The following is an 18,118-nucleotide window of genomic DNA, read 5'->3' as shown; positions in this document are numbered from 1 at the left end:
GGAGAAGGATTGACGTCACAGACTGCGCACATTGCATTTGTGTCCCGCGGCTAACGGGCACATGAATGAACACTGGTGTTTTAATTAAGTCAGAGTGGTGCCCCCCCGTCCCCCTCAGTGTGAATGAACGTGAATCACATCGCCCTACATCGCGTGTCTCTGCCTCTCAGCTCAGACTGTAATCCATTTCAGTCACCCTCTTTGTCATCCAAATTACATAAGCTTTACGGAGATGCCAGAAAAAAACATGGTCAATAATCACTGCTGGAATATCACTGAGTACATTTACAACAAGTACTTCTGTTTGGGTACTAATTTGAGGTTCTGAAATGCACATGTGCTGCAGTCTTTATTATGAAATACTTGTTATACTTGTAATTTAAAAAAGTAAACTTGATAAACAAATGTATATATATTTTTGTATGTTTTTATATTAGTTTTTTATTGTAACTTTTTGTTGTATTTATTTATTACTTTTCTCTGGGGGAGAATACATTGGTGGGATGTCTTTTGCTGAAAAAACGAAATGCCATTAAAAATATTGGTCAAATAAATATATAATATAATAATAATCACTGCTGGAATATCACTGTGTACATTTACAACAAGTACTTCTGTTTGGGTACTAATTTGAGGTTCTGAAATGTACTTTAAAAAACATTTTTATATAAATGCTGTTGCTGTAGTCTTTTTCATGAATTACTTGTTCTTCTTCTTTGTTATTTTAAAAAGTAAACTTGAGGCATATTGTATATTTAAAATTACATTGAAAAATAAATAAATGAGAAAAATAATAATACTTGTTGTGTAAATATATAAATGTTTGTATGTTATACTTTTGTGGGATGTCTTTTGCTGCAAAAACGAAATGCCAGTAAAAATATTTGTAAAAAAATGTATAATATGCGAGTTCTTCCACCAAAAAGATGATATTCAGCTATTTTCCATGCATTACTGTAATTCCCCCACAATGCATTGCAGCCAGACTCAGTTCCTTGACCTAGTTTCCTCTTTCCCAATTTATCAAATGTTCTTCACGCGTCATCACTAGGTGTCTGAGGCACTTGTGGAATGATATGATAGCATGGTAAAATAATCCTAGACCACACCCCACCCCCCCACCCCCACCACCACCACCACCACCACAAGCGTCTATAAGTGTTCGTGGAAACAGTGAAGCGAGTTCAAACCCATGTGTTTCTGTGGAGTGTTTCAGGAGGAGGAGGAGGAGGAGGAAGGGTGCTTCAGAGAAAATGATGAAACAGTAACCCCCCCACCAATGGAAAGAATGCAATGTATGGCATGTGGTGGGGGGGAGGATGATCCTCAAGTTAAAGTAAAAATACTACACTCTAAAAGTATTGAATTCAAAATGTTACGTAAGTAGAAATACAGAACTTTGTACTCAAAGTATCAAAAGTAATGCAGAATGGGACCTATTATAGTATTATACCGTTACAACATATTCTATTATCCTGCCCTAACAAATACATGTAAGAGCATTTTAAACGTGTAGCTTGTATCATCAGCATATCATGTGTTTAAGTGTTTAATCAATGAAGTGAATCTAAAAGCACTGAAGTGAAGTAGAAATATGAAGTCAATTTAAATGGAAACACTCAATTAAATATAGTACAATTATGTCAAAATAGTATAGTACTAGAGTACATGTACATGTCTTTTTTTTGTATATTTTTCTGCATTGGGTATTTTTACGTTTCGTACATTTTGGTGATTATACTAAGTATCTTCACAGTGTGGGATTAGCATATGAGTGAAGGATTGCAATTCTTCCTCCGCCTCTTTTACTCAGTTACTTTCCTAATCCTGGGTGGGGTCGGCTTGAATTCCAAATGCAGGGGCTGACTTTAAACTCCCAGGAAAAAGAGGGAGAAGGGGGGGGTGGGGGGGTTAGGAAAGCCGGCAGCATGCCAGCGAGGCGGAGTTATCCAACCTCGATCCTTGTTTCCACGAAACAGGCCGTATCAACCTCTTGAAAAGGCAAATGAAAAAAGTCAGGGTGACTCAGTCCATGTGCTCGGGTCACATGGTCTCTGTCGGCCTGCTAAATGCTGTAATTCTCCTCAGCGCTGGCTCCAGACCGCAGAACAGAAACAAAGCTCATATTTGATCTGCTTATATGTACCAGGAAACCCTGAGAAAGTCAAGAGGACAGGATGGAAACCGCTCCATGGCCTCTGACTGTAAACCCCCCCCCCCCACATTTCTTTCAGGAGAGGTTTCATCCAATCTGAATTACTCAACAACAGTTTAAACAAGTCAGACCAGTGATGCAATAAGCTTTTAAAAGTATTGAAACAAGTCGTTTTCCTTCATTAAGTTGACCAACTGGTTGTTATAGTCTTAGGTATGGGTACATTTTTGTTATGTTTATCATGTTTCTTTCCGAGAAAAGTATGAGCACATCTCGGGTAAACAAGATTTCAAACTTGGTCATTACATGAAACTCAGATCTAGTCTGTTGATTAAATCCGCTCATTAGTAGTTTGACTGAGATTCACTGAGCTGAGCTGATAAGTCAAGAAACACAAGGGCACTTTTGGGGTTAAACAACAGATATAAAGTGGGGCTTTTTGCATGAAATTCATATATGAGTTGATTTAATGGCAGACCTATCCGTTTTTGTCTTAGTCAAGTTAGATTGATTTAGCCGATTAGTATTTAAAATGTTTATCATGCTTATTTCTAAGAAAGGTATAAGCACATCTTAGGTAAGCAACAGATTTACAATGTGGCCTTTGCATCAAACTCAGTTTTTTTCTACCAAGAACATCGTACAGTGTTAGACGACTAAGATTGTCTTTCATGCTTATTTCCAAGAAACATATGAGCATTTTTGGCTAAACAGCATTTAAAGTAGGGCTTTTTGTCTGATTCTGTCCATTAAATACAAATATATACCAAACAAGAACATCGTGTAAGTGTGAGTAGATTAAGAAGCTGTTAAACCCAGCTTGGCCCAAGAAAAAAACGTATATTTGTTTATTTTTTCTGAAGTTTTTAGAAGAGTAATGATATTTATTTAGGTCGAGCTGGGTTTTCATCTTCTCTCTCTGCATGCCTGTCTCGTTTCTTTGTTGTGGCGCGGCGAGGATTTATTTTGGTGGGGTTTGGATTCTGCCTTTCTAGTCAGCGGCGGTTCACCCCCCCCCCCCCCCCCCCCCCCACCCGCACAGGACTAATGTGACCTACATTTCTCTGGCATAGAGACCTCTGTTCGTGCGCCAACCAATGTGCAAGCGGCCACTCCGCAGCAGGAGCAGGGCTGCAGCCACAGACTGGGTTTCCGCCTATTGCATAATCTGGCCCCTTATTTGAATCCATTTCCATTATTTAATTCCCTCATTAAGCACCCTGTATAGCATCTTTAGTGTTCCCTACACGGTGTACAGCAACACATGGGCCATTTACAATGCGTAAAGTACAGTCACGCTCCACTCCATTGAGTCACTTTCTGAGAAGTGAGAACAAGGCTTGTAACCACTGCTTTATGTTAGCCTAGAACATGAGGTGCCTTAATGTTGGAGAAAAAAAATCTGCAAGACAAGGGGGGTGTCCGTGCCCACGTGTAGTGAACCACAAAGCCGGTGTGGAAAAAAAATATCAAATAGGAGTTTTCTCATTATAAAACATCCCATGAAACACACTATAATGTTTGGTCTTTGTCACCTTTGTGTGTTCAAGTTAGGACAAAATGTTACATCATTACAGTGAGGCAGTGCTGGACTGCAGGAGCCTCAGGGCGCATTCAAGTTCATTAAAATGCGATGATGAATGGTTCATTATCGCCAAAAAAATACCCCACTTCTCATTCACATAGCAACACATTGTGAGGAATATGTTACCCCGCATGCCTTCTTTGTTGCTCTGTCTGACAAATCGTCTTCTTCATGCATATTTAATCGGATTCCCAGTCATCCGAGGCGACTACGTGGATCCATGTGGGGTCTGAAATCCACCCAAAATACGCGCGTCTCAACAAATAACCTTCTTATTTCTAATGTTAAAACAAACATAAACCTCTATATTAGCTGTTGAGTAAGCTGCTCAGTAACACATCTGACCCACATTTGATCCAGATGTTCGGATCCACACCTCACCTGGCAGAGCTTCACCATTCCTCATCCTTTTCTATTTCTGGATCTCTCCGAACCGGCGTTGTACAGAAAGCCAAACTAAAAACATCCACATGTGTCCAAGAGGATCATCAATGTGCTCCGGACCGTGTTGTGCTCCTTCACACTGCTACAGCCCAATAAAGGGTTAACCCGGAGCGTTAACCTTTACAAAGAGCTGCTACACGTGACGGAGAGAAGTGTGTCCGCGCGCGGTGCCTGCATGGGATTTTAGTGCATGGTCTAGCCTAGTAACCCAAAATGAAAAAAGCATGGTCCGAATAAATCACATTAACTGCTGCTTCATATAAACCTGACACTGAACGTTACATATGGGATATTCTGTTTATGTTGTTATAATAATGGGTAATATTTGCTGATAAACAATACACGTGAAAACAGGTGTTTAAACCAAATCTCGGATAAATAGACTAAATAGTTGAAACAAGAATTTACGAACATTTTTACACCTGAAAGAAAATACTTAAAAATCTGTTTCTCAAAGTCCACGGTGGTGTCTTTAAATGTGTTGTATTGTAAGTTAAAAGCCGGAAAACTCCACGTTCAGGAGGCTAAAATCAGCATGTGTCTGCCTTTTTTTTGTTGCAGTAAAGATTACCGACTAATCGATTAAGTCAACAGTTTTCGATTCTTTTTTGCAGCTCCCGTAAAACCACTACAACACGCCGGGAATATAAGAGTTGGGTATGCAGCATTACACAACAGCGCGGACGTGTTGACCCTTCCTCATTACAAGCGTGGCACCGCTCCAAAAAATATCCACATTCGTCACCAAACCCACTTTTTCTGAAGGAATCCCAAAACCTTTCACTAAACCCCACCCAACCCGCTCACACACACCCTCGTAGTGGGGTGCACTCTCGCTTTGACATAGAGAAAATGCACCCAAAACAAACACTCGTGGCGTAAGTGCGACTAAGAATTCCTCAAAGAACCACTAATATACAACATTATGTTTTAATATAACAACTACTTCATGAATCATGCACGAACTTACCGTTTTTTGTCTGAAAAAGGACGCAACTCCACGTGGGTTTTCTGTCCAACCAATCCGCTTTTACGCACGGGTCCTCGGTCCGTCACTTTCCAAACAGCAGCTCTTCCGTTTACTGCAGGTATAACACAGTGCCGCTTGTTTTCAGTGCGCTGCTCATGTCATGGTTTTTCTCTCTCTCTCTCTCTCTCCTCCGACATCTCCTCCTCGCTCTCGACTCCTCTCTCTCTCTCCTCCTCTGCTCTCTCTCTCTCTCTCCTCTCTCTCTGCTCCTCATCCTCTCTCTCCCTCGATCTCTCTCTCGTCTTCTCTCTCTTCGTGCTCTCTCCTACTTTCTCTTTCTCATCTCCTCTCACTCTCTCCTCTCCCTCCCTCTCTCTCTCGCGCGCAGAGTCTCTAAAATGTATGTTAGTAGGTCAGTTGTTGCATAACAGGACGCTTTGGGTGCCTAGTCACGTTTTTTGTTTCTCTCTCGCCTCTGCCCCCTCTCTCTCTTTGCTCTCCTTCAAATCCTGTTGCAGGGGAGGAGATGTTGAGGGGGGGGGGGGGGGGGGGTCAGTGAGAATGGGGGATGGACTAGGCTCCTAACCAGACTGTCAGATTGAGGCCTCTGATACCCATAATAAGGGTACTAGACGTTCACAAAAATCTACCCGCACATAGATGACTAGTGAGCTCAGAAGTGTGAAAGAAGCAGTTTTACACACATTGTAGGAAACGCAGATTTCCTACAATGACATTATCAGATAAGGGATTTCACTTGGAATTTGGGGTGCTGAAGTTTTTCCTATGGATGCTTTACATTCTCAGGATGGTGGGGTTTATTACTCTGATTTTGTGCAAGTAGGTTTGCATAGTTATAATTATAAATATTTTGCATACATTGAAATGTTTGCAAATGACATAACAAAATTACATACATGACTGCATATATTACGCTAAAACAGTCAAAGCTTTAAAAATGTAGTTAAAGCGAAGCTAATTAGTTATGTGTGAACAACAAACTACTTTGTTAGCCTTATGAAAATATGGGTTGGGTTCAAATGTGTTTTAATATGTGACATTGTCCTCGTTACGAGCTTATGTAGTAACACAAACTCCGTTCCCTCGGGTGAAAGTCCTGTGAATGTTCTTAACATGTTGTTCTTGCATATCAGGACACTCTAAACACGAACATGGACATCCTGACACAGGCTTTGTCGTTCTTTATACTCCCATCATAAATAATTACGGTGGCCACTGGAGTTTGTTGCTTAAGAATGATCGTAAATATGGGCCATTCTTTTATGGGATGAATGGCTTGGACTGTATGGACACAAAGAAAATGTAACCTGAACAAATTGTCTTAGAAAACCTTTTTTTCAACTGTCAAACCTTATTTTCTTCTTTGCAAATGTTGAAAACGTAGAGATAATGCACTGACAAAACCTTTTTTTCACCCGTCATAAACACGAAAACTGGATCAATGGATCAACTTTTTTTTTTTTACTTGCCTCTAAGGGCTTATGTAATACCAAAAGACTTGCATAAGAGGAATGTATTCTTCCTGCCCCTTTTGCCCTTCTGTATAAACCCCCCCAGGGAAAGGACTTATTATGCAACCTCATTGTGTTCGGAGCTAACACTAACTATTGAGACACCAGCATTCAGGGGGAAACCACAGACATTGTGTTACTTTGAGCTCATGAGCACAAGCGGGACATTTTGCTTTAATAGTGGCAGAAGCTTGCCTTGCGCTCATTGTATTGTCACAATAAGCTGAATTTGCTTCCGCCACAGTGTTGAATAAGCTCGTCTGGCCCGAATGCAATCATGTGATGTAATTGAAGTGCGAGTTTTGATTCATCTTGAACACAAACAGCGATGGGTGTCATGTTGGCAGACACAAAGCACCGAAGAGATTTACACACAGACCAGGGGAGTCTAATTATTTTGTTATGTCACTCCTCTGATTTAAACACAGTCCTTTGGGTAATTGAAAAGCATTGAATGGTTATATATCACACTGACATTTACGCGACTGCTTCAGGGAATGTATTTGGATGAGAGCCATGTGCTTAGTGCAACATGTTCTCATACCATAATGACATAATAGGTCGTTTGCCAATGAGTCCTAAAACAACATGTGACCGTTGGAGAGTGCCAGCAACAGGCAGACGTTGTTAGAAAGGTTGTTTTTTAAATATGTGGTTAACACTGTGAACCGAAATGAACCTGCGTGGTGAGGTTTAGGCAACAAGACTAGTTGGTTAGGTTCAAGAAAAGATCACAAGATATCACGTAACTTATGTCTGTTACATAACATCACATCACGTGTAAGTTGGGTACGTTAGTTTATGTAAGTTAAAATAACAAGTCACCATTGACTTTTTTCGTTGTTGGTTAATGTCCTTTTTGTTTGAAATGCCCATTCATATATTCTCAAGTGTGTTAAGGCACTAAAATTGATTATGTCTGGCAGCGAATTCTGTGAATGTTTTTCCAAATTAAGGTTTACCATCTAGACATGAGCAATGCCCTTCCTAATGGATTTTGTTGCTATTTAAACTACCTCACCTGACTCGCTCATGTCATAATAACCCAACAGTAATTGTTAATATGGGTTGTAATAAGCTGCCTATATAGAGGGGCATAGGAATAAGAAATTAGTTATCATTTTACCACTTCAGATTCTCTGGTCTTGAACGTTTTATTGAATTAGTTTTTGGTTAGAAGCCTAAAAAAGAGGTCTGTGGTTAAAACAAGTTAAAGGGAAATTCATGTTTTTTGTACGACATAAAATACGCCAGTGAATACCCCACTGGTGAATGTCTGAAGCATCTATGCGTCATAAAAAACGTGGTTTCTACTATAAACAAGTGTCTACTGTAAATGAGAGTATAAATCTGGCCTGATATTAGCCGCCTGACGTGAAGTCATGTGCCGCGAGTTCCTTTCTAACCGTTAGCTATTTCCATTCGGTGATTGCATTTACGCTTCAAAATCATATGGTGGTGTTAATAAGTGGAGAAACTGGAAAGTATCATAAACGTGTGTTTGACAAATAACTTATTTTTTGCAGTATTCCAAAATCCAATGAACAATCCAATTGAATTGCAATACACTTCCTGGTCGTCCTACAAAAACACATAATCGCTGCACCGCTTTACACAGCTGTTTTTTGGGTAGTTACCAAATACCCCTAATCCTCCAGACATACTGTAGGAATGGTATGGTCTCAGTTAATGTGTGATACAGTGTGTTATTCACAGAGGGATTCATATGGGGGGTGGGGTGTCTGAATGGATGCCTTGAAGGCTGTCGTCTGCTGCGAATGTGTTCAGTATCTCCACTCAGATCAAAGGCTGAGCTATCTCTGGGTGGGAAAGTCTGAGTGTTTGCTCAGGATACTTGTTCCCTTTTATCACAATTATCCTTACCCACAAAGATGTCAGCACGTTACAGAAACACTCGTGTGTGTTCAATGCGTCCACTCGCATTAATTGAAGCGATTATTCCGTGTAATTGGATTGTTGTGTGTCCTTGAAGGACGTTAAGGACCTTTTGAATTACAGTGATTGTTCTTCTGTTTGTCCACGCTCTAGTTTGTTAACTGTCGTAAATAGGCTAAGTGTCCATTTTTTTTCCTGGTTCTTCATTTGGTATTCTGCCTTATTGCACTTTTAAAGCCTTTCCTTTTACAGCTGGCTTTTGAATGACTGTTTCTAAATGTCATGTGTTTCTTTTGCAAGATGCCTTCATGTGTTTGCAAAGCACTTTGAATTACATTGTTGTTCAAATCAGCTTTATAAATAACTTTCTTGCCTTGCCATGCTTATGCCTAACCACATTTTTGGAAGTTTCCCCAAGCATCTTTAAGGTAAAATTGTGTTTTCTAATCTGCCATTCATTCAGCACTCACATCCTGTCATCTTCAGAGGGTGACCCCCGACTGCAGAGCCCCAAATAATGAACTATGGATCGCCATTCCTTTGCACCTCTTTGTTTCCTTCCTTAGCCCGAGGAGACAAACAAACAACACTGAAAAACGGAGGCATTGGCCGTGAACTTGGATCCCCCTCCCCCCCGATAAACACACACACACACACACACACACACACACACACACACACACTCACACACACACACACACACACACCACACACACACACACACACACACCACACACACACACACACACACACACACACACACACACACACACACACACACCACACACACTGTTTTTGCACCCCATCCTTATCCCCACCCTGCCCAGCGTTTTTGCCCCCTTCCAGCTATGTCTGCAAGCGTTCCCATGGCAACTGTCGCACTGCCTGCCTAGCAACAGGCTTTATCCTTTCACTGGAGGAAAAAAAAAGATGGGGGAACAGAATTTGGGGGGAAGAGGGGGGTTGTGGGAGTTGCGGTCTTTTTTTTGAAAGGGTGAGGACAGCAGCATGTTGCAGTAAATTCATTAAAGCCGACTCCCTTCTTCTTCTCTGCCTCCACACCTGCAGCCTCCTCGCATTGCTCCACCTTCACATCTCTCCACGGGCTAATGCACTCAGTTTCTCTCTGAACCTGCAAAATATGGCTTTTCTAAATCTGTTTTGGGGACTAAATTGGTGCCAAAATTGCTGCTTTTAAGAAATAAGCATATTAGAATTCTAATTCCATTTCACAACAGGCTAATGCAATGTACTCTGAGTCCATCTACACTTGCACAATTTTGCTTTTCTAATATGTTTTTGGGAGTAAATTGTACCCAAAATAAGTGTTTGTATGCCTAAAATGTCTTCCAGCCTCTTACAACGGATTGAAATACACTAGAAAACCTGTTTCTAAGTATAAGCATATGAGAAAAACAGCAACGATGATGATTTCGAATTCCATTTCACAACAGGCTAATGCAATGTACTCTGAGTCCATCTGTACTTGCTCAATTTTGCTTTTCTAAATCTGTTTTTGGGACTTAATTGTTGCTAAAATGACTGTTTATATTCTTACATTTGTCGCAGCTCCCTATAAGGACACTGGGAAGCTAAAATAACTGCTTTTAAGGAATAAGCATATTAGAAATAAAGCAACAATGATGATTGAGATCAGGCTAATGCATTGTACTCTGAGTCTGAGTCCATCTGTACTTGCACAATTTTGCTTTTCTAATCTGTTTTTGGGACTAAGATGTACCCGAAATAAGTGTCTGTCTTCCTAAAATGTCTTCCAGCCACTAAGAAGTGATTGAAATAAACTAGAAAAACAGTTTTTAAGTATAAGCATATGAGAAAAATGTGTTTAACATCAATCTGGATGGATTTTTTCATGGTGATTTCTGATTACATTTCACAACAGGCTAATGTAATGTAAGACTTTATCTATGCTTACACAATATCACTTTTGTAATCTGTTTTTGGTTGTAAATTGTAGCCAAAGTTAGTGTTTTTATTCTTTAATGTGCTTCCTATAATGAAATTGAAGAGCTATAATAACTGCTTCTAGGAAATAAGCATCATTTTTTGGCAATGAGATGATTATTATATCAATCTGATTGGATTATTATCATATTACATTTCTCCACAGGCTGTTGCAATGTACTCAGAGTCTCGCTGTACTTTTTAAATCTGTTTTGGTTGTAAATTGTAAACAAAGTTGCTGTTTTAATTCCTTAATGTGTCTCACAATGGATATATAGCCTACATGTAGAATAACTTCTCTTAAGTATCAATGAGATCTCTGTGGTGGTGAAACGGTGTTTTGGACTGCACTGAATATTTATCTTTCTCTAAATCCAATTGACCTTTTCATACGTTCAGACTCCGCACGACGTTGCTACCTGCGTACGCACACAAAAAACACACGTGTACGTCGTCTGAATTTAACTATCGCTCATCACCATGCCAACTAACTTGCTGATCTGCAAGAACAATACAAACCGCAGCGATCCATAGCAGGATTTATATCTGGAGCTGGATGGTTGAACACACACTGAGCTCCATGGTGAGGAGGAAAGGTTGTCTCTGCTGCCCCCTGCTGGCCTGAAGGGAAACAGGTTTGTTCAAGTTGATCCAGAAGTGTCTTTAGGTACTGACATTGTCATCATTTCATGTCAATGGAAAACAAGAATCATGGTCTGGACAGAATTGTGGAAAAAAAACAACGAAATAAGTGTTTTCTCTGCTCTACAATTTCCATTTTATGCTACCTTATACTTCTACTCTAATCCAATTTGGAAGAAAGTATTGTACTCATACATTTATTTGCAGATGTGGGAGAAGTACTCAGATCTTGTACTTGAGCAAAAGTCGAAGGACTCTGATCTTGTACTTGAGCAAAAGTAGAAGTACTCAGATCTTGTACTTGAGTAAAAGTAGAAGTACTCAGATCTTGTACTTGAGTAAAAGTAGAAGTACTCAGATCTTGTACTTGAGTAAAAGTAGAAGTACTCAGATCTTGTACTTGAGCAAAAGTAGAAGAACTCAGATCTTGTACTTGAGTAAAAGTAGAAGTACTCAGGTCTTGTACTTGAGTAAAAGTAGAAGTACCAGAGTGTAGGAATACTCTGTTACAGTGAAAGTCCTGCATTCAAAATGTTCCTCAAGTAAAAGTAGGAAAGTATTATCATCAAAATATAGTTAAAGTAGCGACAGTAAAAGTAGTCATTGTGCAGATTGGTCCATTTCAGAATAATATATATGATATGTTTTATAATGATTGATCATGAAAGTGTTCTCAAAGCTGGTAAAGGTGCAGCTAGTTTGAATGACTTTGTATACTGCAGGGTAGCTTGTGGATTTACTCCAGGTGGAACTAAAGTCTGATTTAAGAGTGTGTCTGTCTGTCCGCCCAACCCTTCTCTTTCTTCCTTTTCTCATGATCTGTTATCAGGGCAATGAGACACTGCTTTGGTGTAGGTTTACAGAGATGAGGTAACAGTTCTTCCTGTTGAAATTCTAAGGAATACTTGACGTACAAATGGATCATTATTACACGAATTACTCACCTGGTGTTACCTTGAACTCTTGAAGAGAACTTAGTGATTTCTCGAAAGCATCTACAGTAAAAAAAAGACTCAATGAATTGAAATGAATTCAGGGCCGTTTAAAATTAAAGAAAGCTTTTTTTCTCACATGCTTCTAGAATTCAAGGTAACACTGGGTGAGTCATTTCTATATGATTTATTATAATGATCATTTTCAGGGTGAACTATTCCTTTAAAAGGCGCCCTGTAGGGATTTGGTATTGTACCCTTTGTTTGTGGACTCATAAGAGACATATTTGATCAAATCAAAGCAGAAGATGCCAAGACATGTGACATTTCCAACACTTCAAACTCAGAAACTCAGAGACCTTTTGAATAACGTAAAATGTTAAGATTTTGCCTAATGAAGTCAATACCTATTCAGTATTTTTAAACTTTAAAAAGCTTCCTCCAGAGACTATGAACGCATCCACAGTGATCAAAGAATAAACTGAGTAAATTCTCAATTAATTGAAGTAAATAGAGTTTACAATGGAGGCAACACAATCTAGAACTACAGGTAACACCAGGTGAGTAATGTATATATTATATATAGTTATTATCTATTTTGGGGGTGAAGTATTCCTTTAAAAGGTAACAAGTGATTTACTATAGAGAGGCGAAGTCCCTCCCTTTCCGGTTGAGCTCCATGGGACCTTATTTCGGAAAAAGTATGTATTGAAGTCAATGGCGAGAGAAAGATTATCTTTCGATCCCGTTTGAATTGTGCCACGAATTACACATATGATGTTTGTCAATTTAAAAGATAATTTTGCAAGTCAAAAAAATAAAAATGTGTCGTAAAACTGTGAAGTAACACATTTTTTTGTGTGAAACTGCTCAATGAACTAAATCTCCCGTCACACCAAGACGGCCGTCACGTTGGCACATTTCACTTCTTTCTTTCAGAATGAGGCGAAAAGTATTAAAAGAGGTGAAAATCACTCCAAGTCTGGGCATGTTGAGAGCTGTACATACACACAAGGGGAGTTACATGTAGTCGGTTCTGTAAGAGCCAGCATGCGGGACCGGGACTCTGGGATTTGTAGTCTTTCTAGTTGCGTATTTTTCATAGTCTTATATTTCAACAGTTTTACGACAAACTGTGACTTTTTTGACATGGAAATGATTTTTAAAAATTGACAAACATCATATGTGTAATTCATGGCACAATTCAAACGGGATCGAAAGATAATCTTTCTCTCTCCATTGACTTCAATGCATAATTTTTCCGAAATAAGGTCCCATGGGTAGTAGATGGGCGGGACTTCGCCTCTCTATTGTAGCCTTTTATCTGTGGACCCATAAGAGATACGTATATATGATTATATATAGATTATATTTTAAATAAAGAGTGGTCAATACTGAAGCAGAAGAGGCTGAGATATCTGACTTTTATTCCAACTACAATTCCTTTAATTAGACCCACATTTCCCCTTAAATACTAACTTAAAACTCAACGTTTTACTTAGGCCTTCTTAGTAAATGTAAGTCTTAAGTTCACGCCTGATAAAGTCAATAACACTTATTCAGGGTTGTCTTTTCAAACTTTAAAAAGCTTCTTCCAGAGCTACCCAAGACCATTTTTCCTGGTTTAAAGTGGACCTATCATGCTATATTTGAATAATATAGTGTAGGACCATACCTATATAAGGCATATTTATACTTTTGTTTTCTTCAAATTACCAAACAGATCATGCATTTTAGCCATGCCTCATTTCGCTCAATTTGCACTTTTTTAGCTCTGTTTTTGCAAGGGCTGATTCTGTGAGAACAGCACCATCTAGAGGCCTGGCATATGTACTACAGCGTCTCCAGCACTTTCGAACGGCAATGGCCGTGGCTGTCTCCTCCTGATTGGTGGAGTTGGCCCAATAGCCATAGCGCCACCGTCCTGACGTCAGGACAGTGTTCAAATCTGGATCAGTTTTTATCAGATCCGTTGCAGCCCCTTTTTTAGAGATTTGGGTATGGAGGAAAATAGAGAGGGTTGTGTTTTCTGACACTTGGTGAGTTCCCTGGAACACCGGGGACACATATTCATGTATAAAAGACGTACAAAAGTGCATTTTGCATGATAGGTCCCCTTTAAATATTTGTTGCATGGCCCTTTAAGATGTCTTTGAGTAATGATGAACTCACCACCACGATGTCTGTCAAATGTATTTTATTTTAATATGAAAATGTACAGAAAGACAGCAGACATTAAATCACCTCGGCACAGTCGACATGGCAGTGTGGACGTATTGAAACAGAGAAATAAGTGAGACAAGAAACATCAAAACAGCACGGTGTCTTTCTGTGTGACACATGAGAAGTGAGGAGGAAAATGAATGTTTGGTCAGAACAAACCTTCCTTAGAGGAGGTTTTGGCAGCTCATATTTTTATTTCTGTGTGTTTACTGTCTGTCTCTGCTTGTGTTTACAGAAAACCATCGAAGCAAACACTCCCTCCGTCCATCGAGCTGAGTTTTGGATGACGTCCAGTTGAAGTGAATGTGTGTCTTCATAACGTGACGCAATGATGTGATGTAAACAGTTTTATGTTTGGAGTCATCACAGTGTATGGAATAGAGAAACTATTAAACACTACTACAGATATAAGACATTTATCGGTGACATTAAGAAGTTAAACAGCAGGTTATAAGATGTGTTAAAGACTTTCTTTACAATATAATACAGTATTTAAAAATGTTAAAAGTTCGTAAGAGTCAGCATAGTTTGAATAGGGCTGGGCAAAATGTCAAATTTAAATCGATATAATACGACTTTTCGTTAAAAAAAAAAGTTATTGTGGCATTTTACTCTCTACATATCGCCCAGCCCTTGGCCAACATTAGTCTCTCTTTTCAAAGTCTCTCCCCTCCCAGTCCTCAGTTGACTTTGGCCATGAGCTGGTCTGTGAACAGTTTCTTCAGCTGCGCCACCTCCACGCTCAGAGAGTTCAGCTGCGTCTTCAGGTGTGTGTTCTCGTGTTTGTACTGGCCCTCAGGTTGTGTGTGAGGAGGCTGGAGGGTGTTGAATTGACTCCCCTTCCTGCCGTCCTCCAGCTGCTGAATCCAATGACCCCCTGCTGTGTCCCCGGCATTAAGTCCTTTCAGGGCTTGTGTTGGAGGTACGGGGCTCCGTCTGTGATCCCCCGCCAAATCGTACGCATCCCCACATCCGGGTGTCTTGAAACGAAGCTTGTGAGGAAGGTTTTTCAACGTCTCTGCGTGTTCAAATCTCCCCAAAACGGGTGCTGCGATGTGGTGGACTTCGGCGGGGGAGTGGTGGAGGTCGTAGCCCAGCTCCTCTGCTCTGTGAGGGGATAACTTCCCGTGTTCCTCGAAGAAGATCGGACTGCCTACGCTCGACCCTTCTGGCGTGGAGAAACCAGAATCCTCCGACATGTTCCCCGCTTCCCTGGAGGCCCTGAGGTGGCTGCTGGGATGAGAGGAAGAGCAACCGTCTCCTCGGTGGAGAAAGTACTGAGGATTTGAGGTTTGTACGGTGTGGTGAGGAGCTGTATTCAGGGGTAGGATGTTGGCGTTGGAGGGGTCTTTGACTAAGCCGAAGCGAAACTTCAGCGCCAAAAGTTCGGCTCTCAGTCGGGCGTTTTCCTCCAGCAGAGCCATAACTCGGCTCTCCAGAACCATGTCGTTGACGCGGCGTTTCTCCCTCGACCTCTTCGCCGCCTCGTTGTTCTTCCTCCTCTTGTCCCAGTAGCCGTCGTCCTTCTTGTCGACGGGGATGAACTCGCGCTGGCGTCGGAGGCTGGACGAAGGGCTCTCTTTGCGTTTGACAGCCGAGGTTCGACCCAGAAGGGAGCGGGCCAACAGGCTGCTGGAGGTCAGGATGGACACCGCCTCATCGGTGAAGGACATCGGACCTCCATCACTGCCTCCATCTGAACCCACAGGGGATTCAAGAGGATGGAGCACGGCCATTTCCTGCTGCCCCCTCATCTGCTGCTCCTCAAACATCACTCTGTTCGGGATGGATAAGTCTCCTTTGGGTGCTCAGAGTTCTGCTCTGTTGTGTTCAGGTCTCAGGATGCAGCAACAGTGCCACCTAGTGATGAAAAGGAAGAAGAGAAAGCAGAAGAGGGATTTAGAGGTTATGCAACATCTCTTACAACACAATGTTATGTAACCCCATTACATCTCTTCAATAAAACCGGAGCGACTTGTACCATAACCTTGCCAGCCTCATTACTCTTTCAATATGGGACAATGTATGTTGTAAACACACATCTAATCAGCCAGAGCAGACTTTGAGCATTACTAGAAAAGCACATGTTTAAAACACAAGAAGGACTATTTAGAGTAGGATAACCTACATTCGTATTTAGGGCATGAACACACACTTATAGGTCAATCTTCCTGTTGTTTCCAATGATATTCTGTCTTGTTTTTGTGTATATTCTGTCTGTAAAAGCACACTTTAGGTGATTCGTGATGTGTTTCCGGTCTGTTTAACTTGCTTCATCAGCACATGTGTTCCAGGACATGTTGATCTCTGGCTGCTCTCACTTATCTAATCTGACCTAACTCTGTTCAGTCAGCAGCATCACCGGCGCTTTATTGATTCTACTCTAAACCAGCTTCATTTATATCCAGGTTATTATATTTATCTTTATAGGATGACAGGAAAATGAAATTATAGAATTAAATGTTAAAGTAACAGCACGAGGTCACTTATTCCCACATAACAGCTGAACACATTAAAAAAGCAAGAGACAATTTGCAGCAATAAGTGGGATTACATTTCATGTTAAATATTGTCAAGGAGAATATAGCTAATGCATTTTTGGTGTTGTTTTATTTAGTGAAAAATCCCTAAATTTGCATAATAACAATTTAATACAAATCGAAAATATTGGTGATTATAATAAATACTTGTCTAATGCATTTGTGAGGGTTTCTTTTATTTATTTACCGATATATATGCATCAGAATAAAACATAATGTAAATGCCATCCCGGAATAAAATACACATTTTAACCTGTAAATACGGACCTGTTTAAAGTGTAGGAAAACATAATGCTTTTTGAGTTGAGTTGTTTGTTCAGCAAAAAGCGAAATCATCCAAAGCAATAACGAGTTGTCCATAATAATAATAATAATAATTGAGGACAACATGTGGACACGTGTAAATACAGATCCGTTTCGCATCTTTCGTGAGGCTTCATCTAGCGAAATGATCCTCTAGTGTCCATAATACTAATTAAACATACCATCTAAAACACCACGGAATAAAATAAAGATGTTTACCTGTGAATAAGTCTCAGTTTAGTGTCGTTTCTGTGTCCGGTAATGGAATCAGTCTCGCGCTCGGTAACACTGCGGGTCCTCGCGGCTTCACATTAAGGATGGCGCACCTCCACTCTGCTCCACTTGGAAAAGCGCAGCTCCTATTTGTAACGCTGAGTTCATATCGGGACGGTCTCTATCCTCACTTGAACCAGCAGGGCCTCTTTTTGTGTTTGGGACCGCCTCCCTGTGCGACCTCCCCCCCCTCTTCCTCTTTCTTCGCCATCCAAAGGAAAGCTCCACATAACAGAGCAGTTCATCATCATCATCATCACCATCATCATCATCATCTGACCTCCCTGGCCCCGCCCCCTGTGACAGGATAATCTGCTCATAACAATTAGGTAATGTCTCTGTGTCCTACAGAGAGAGGCTCTGTGGAGCAGGCAGTGGTGGAAGAACACTGAATGAAAATACTCTACACTTAGTAAAAGTCCTGCATTTAAAATCTAACTTAAGTCTTACACGTAAAGTAGATGTAAAGATTCAAAGGCTATATTTGTTAAATGCACAATGGCTGCTGTAGTTGTTGGAAATGAATGTACTATTAATGTCTCCTCTAACAGTGCAACATCTGCAAACAATGAAGAAGAGTACTTTATTAATCCCAAGGGGTTTTAGTAACATTTGCTCCATAAAAAAAAAAAAAGTAGGTGAAAGTGTAAATGTGCAA

At 40.4% G+C, this 18,118-nt stretch overlaps 2 protein-coding genes across 2 annotated transcripts in view; both read right to left on the bottom strand.

Annotated features, from left to right (window-relative positions):
• The window catches only part of nfil3-2 (nuclear factor, interleukin 3 regulated, member 2), a 12,135-nt gene extending 6,793 nt beyond the window's left edge, over positions 1–5,342 (bottom strand). The window contains exon 1 of the mRNA XM_034127154.1: positions 5,155–5,342. The gene's annotated coding sequence lies outside the window, so the exon portion shown is untranslated. The remainder of the gene's footprint in view (positions 1–5,154) is intronic.
• An 8,959-nt stretch (positions 5,343–14,301) lies between these two features.
• Positions 14,302–17,670, bottom strand: nfil3-6 (nuclear factor, interleukin 3 regulated, member 6). The gene is made up of 2 exons (XM_034127177.1): positions 17,407–17,670; positions 14,302–16,204 (listed from the first exon to the last, which is right to left on the bottom strand). Exon 2 carries the CDS (start codon positions 16,114–16,116, stop codon positions 15,025–15,027), a length of 1,092 nt encoding a protein of 363 aa, XP_033983068.1. The 5' UTR covers positions 16,117–16,204; positions 17,407–17,670; the 3' UTR covers positions 14,302–15,024.
• Positions 17,671–18,118: the final 448 nt, after the last annotated feature.

Source organism: Trematomus bernacchii, unplaced genomic scaffold (assembly GCF_902827165.1).
Source record: "Trematomus bernacchii unplaced genomic scaffold, fTreBer1.1, whole genome shotgun sequence".
Classification (NCBI taxonomy): domain Eukaryota; kingdom Metazoa; phylum Chordata; class Actinopteri; order Perciformes; family Nototheniidae; genus Trematomus; species Trematomus bernacchii.
The sequence above is the reverse complement of the archived record's forward strand: the minus strand, read 5'-3'. Positions and strand labels throughout refer to the sequence as shown.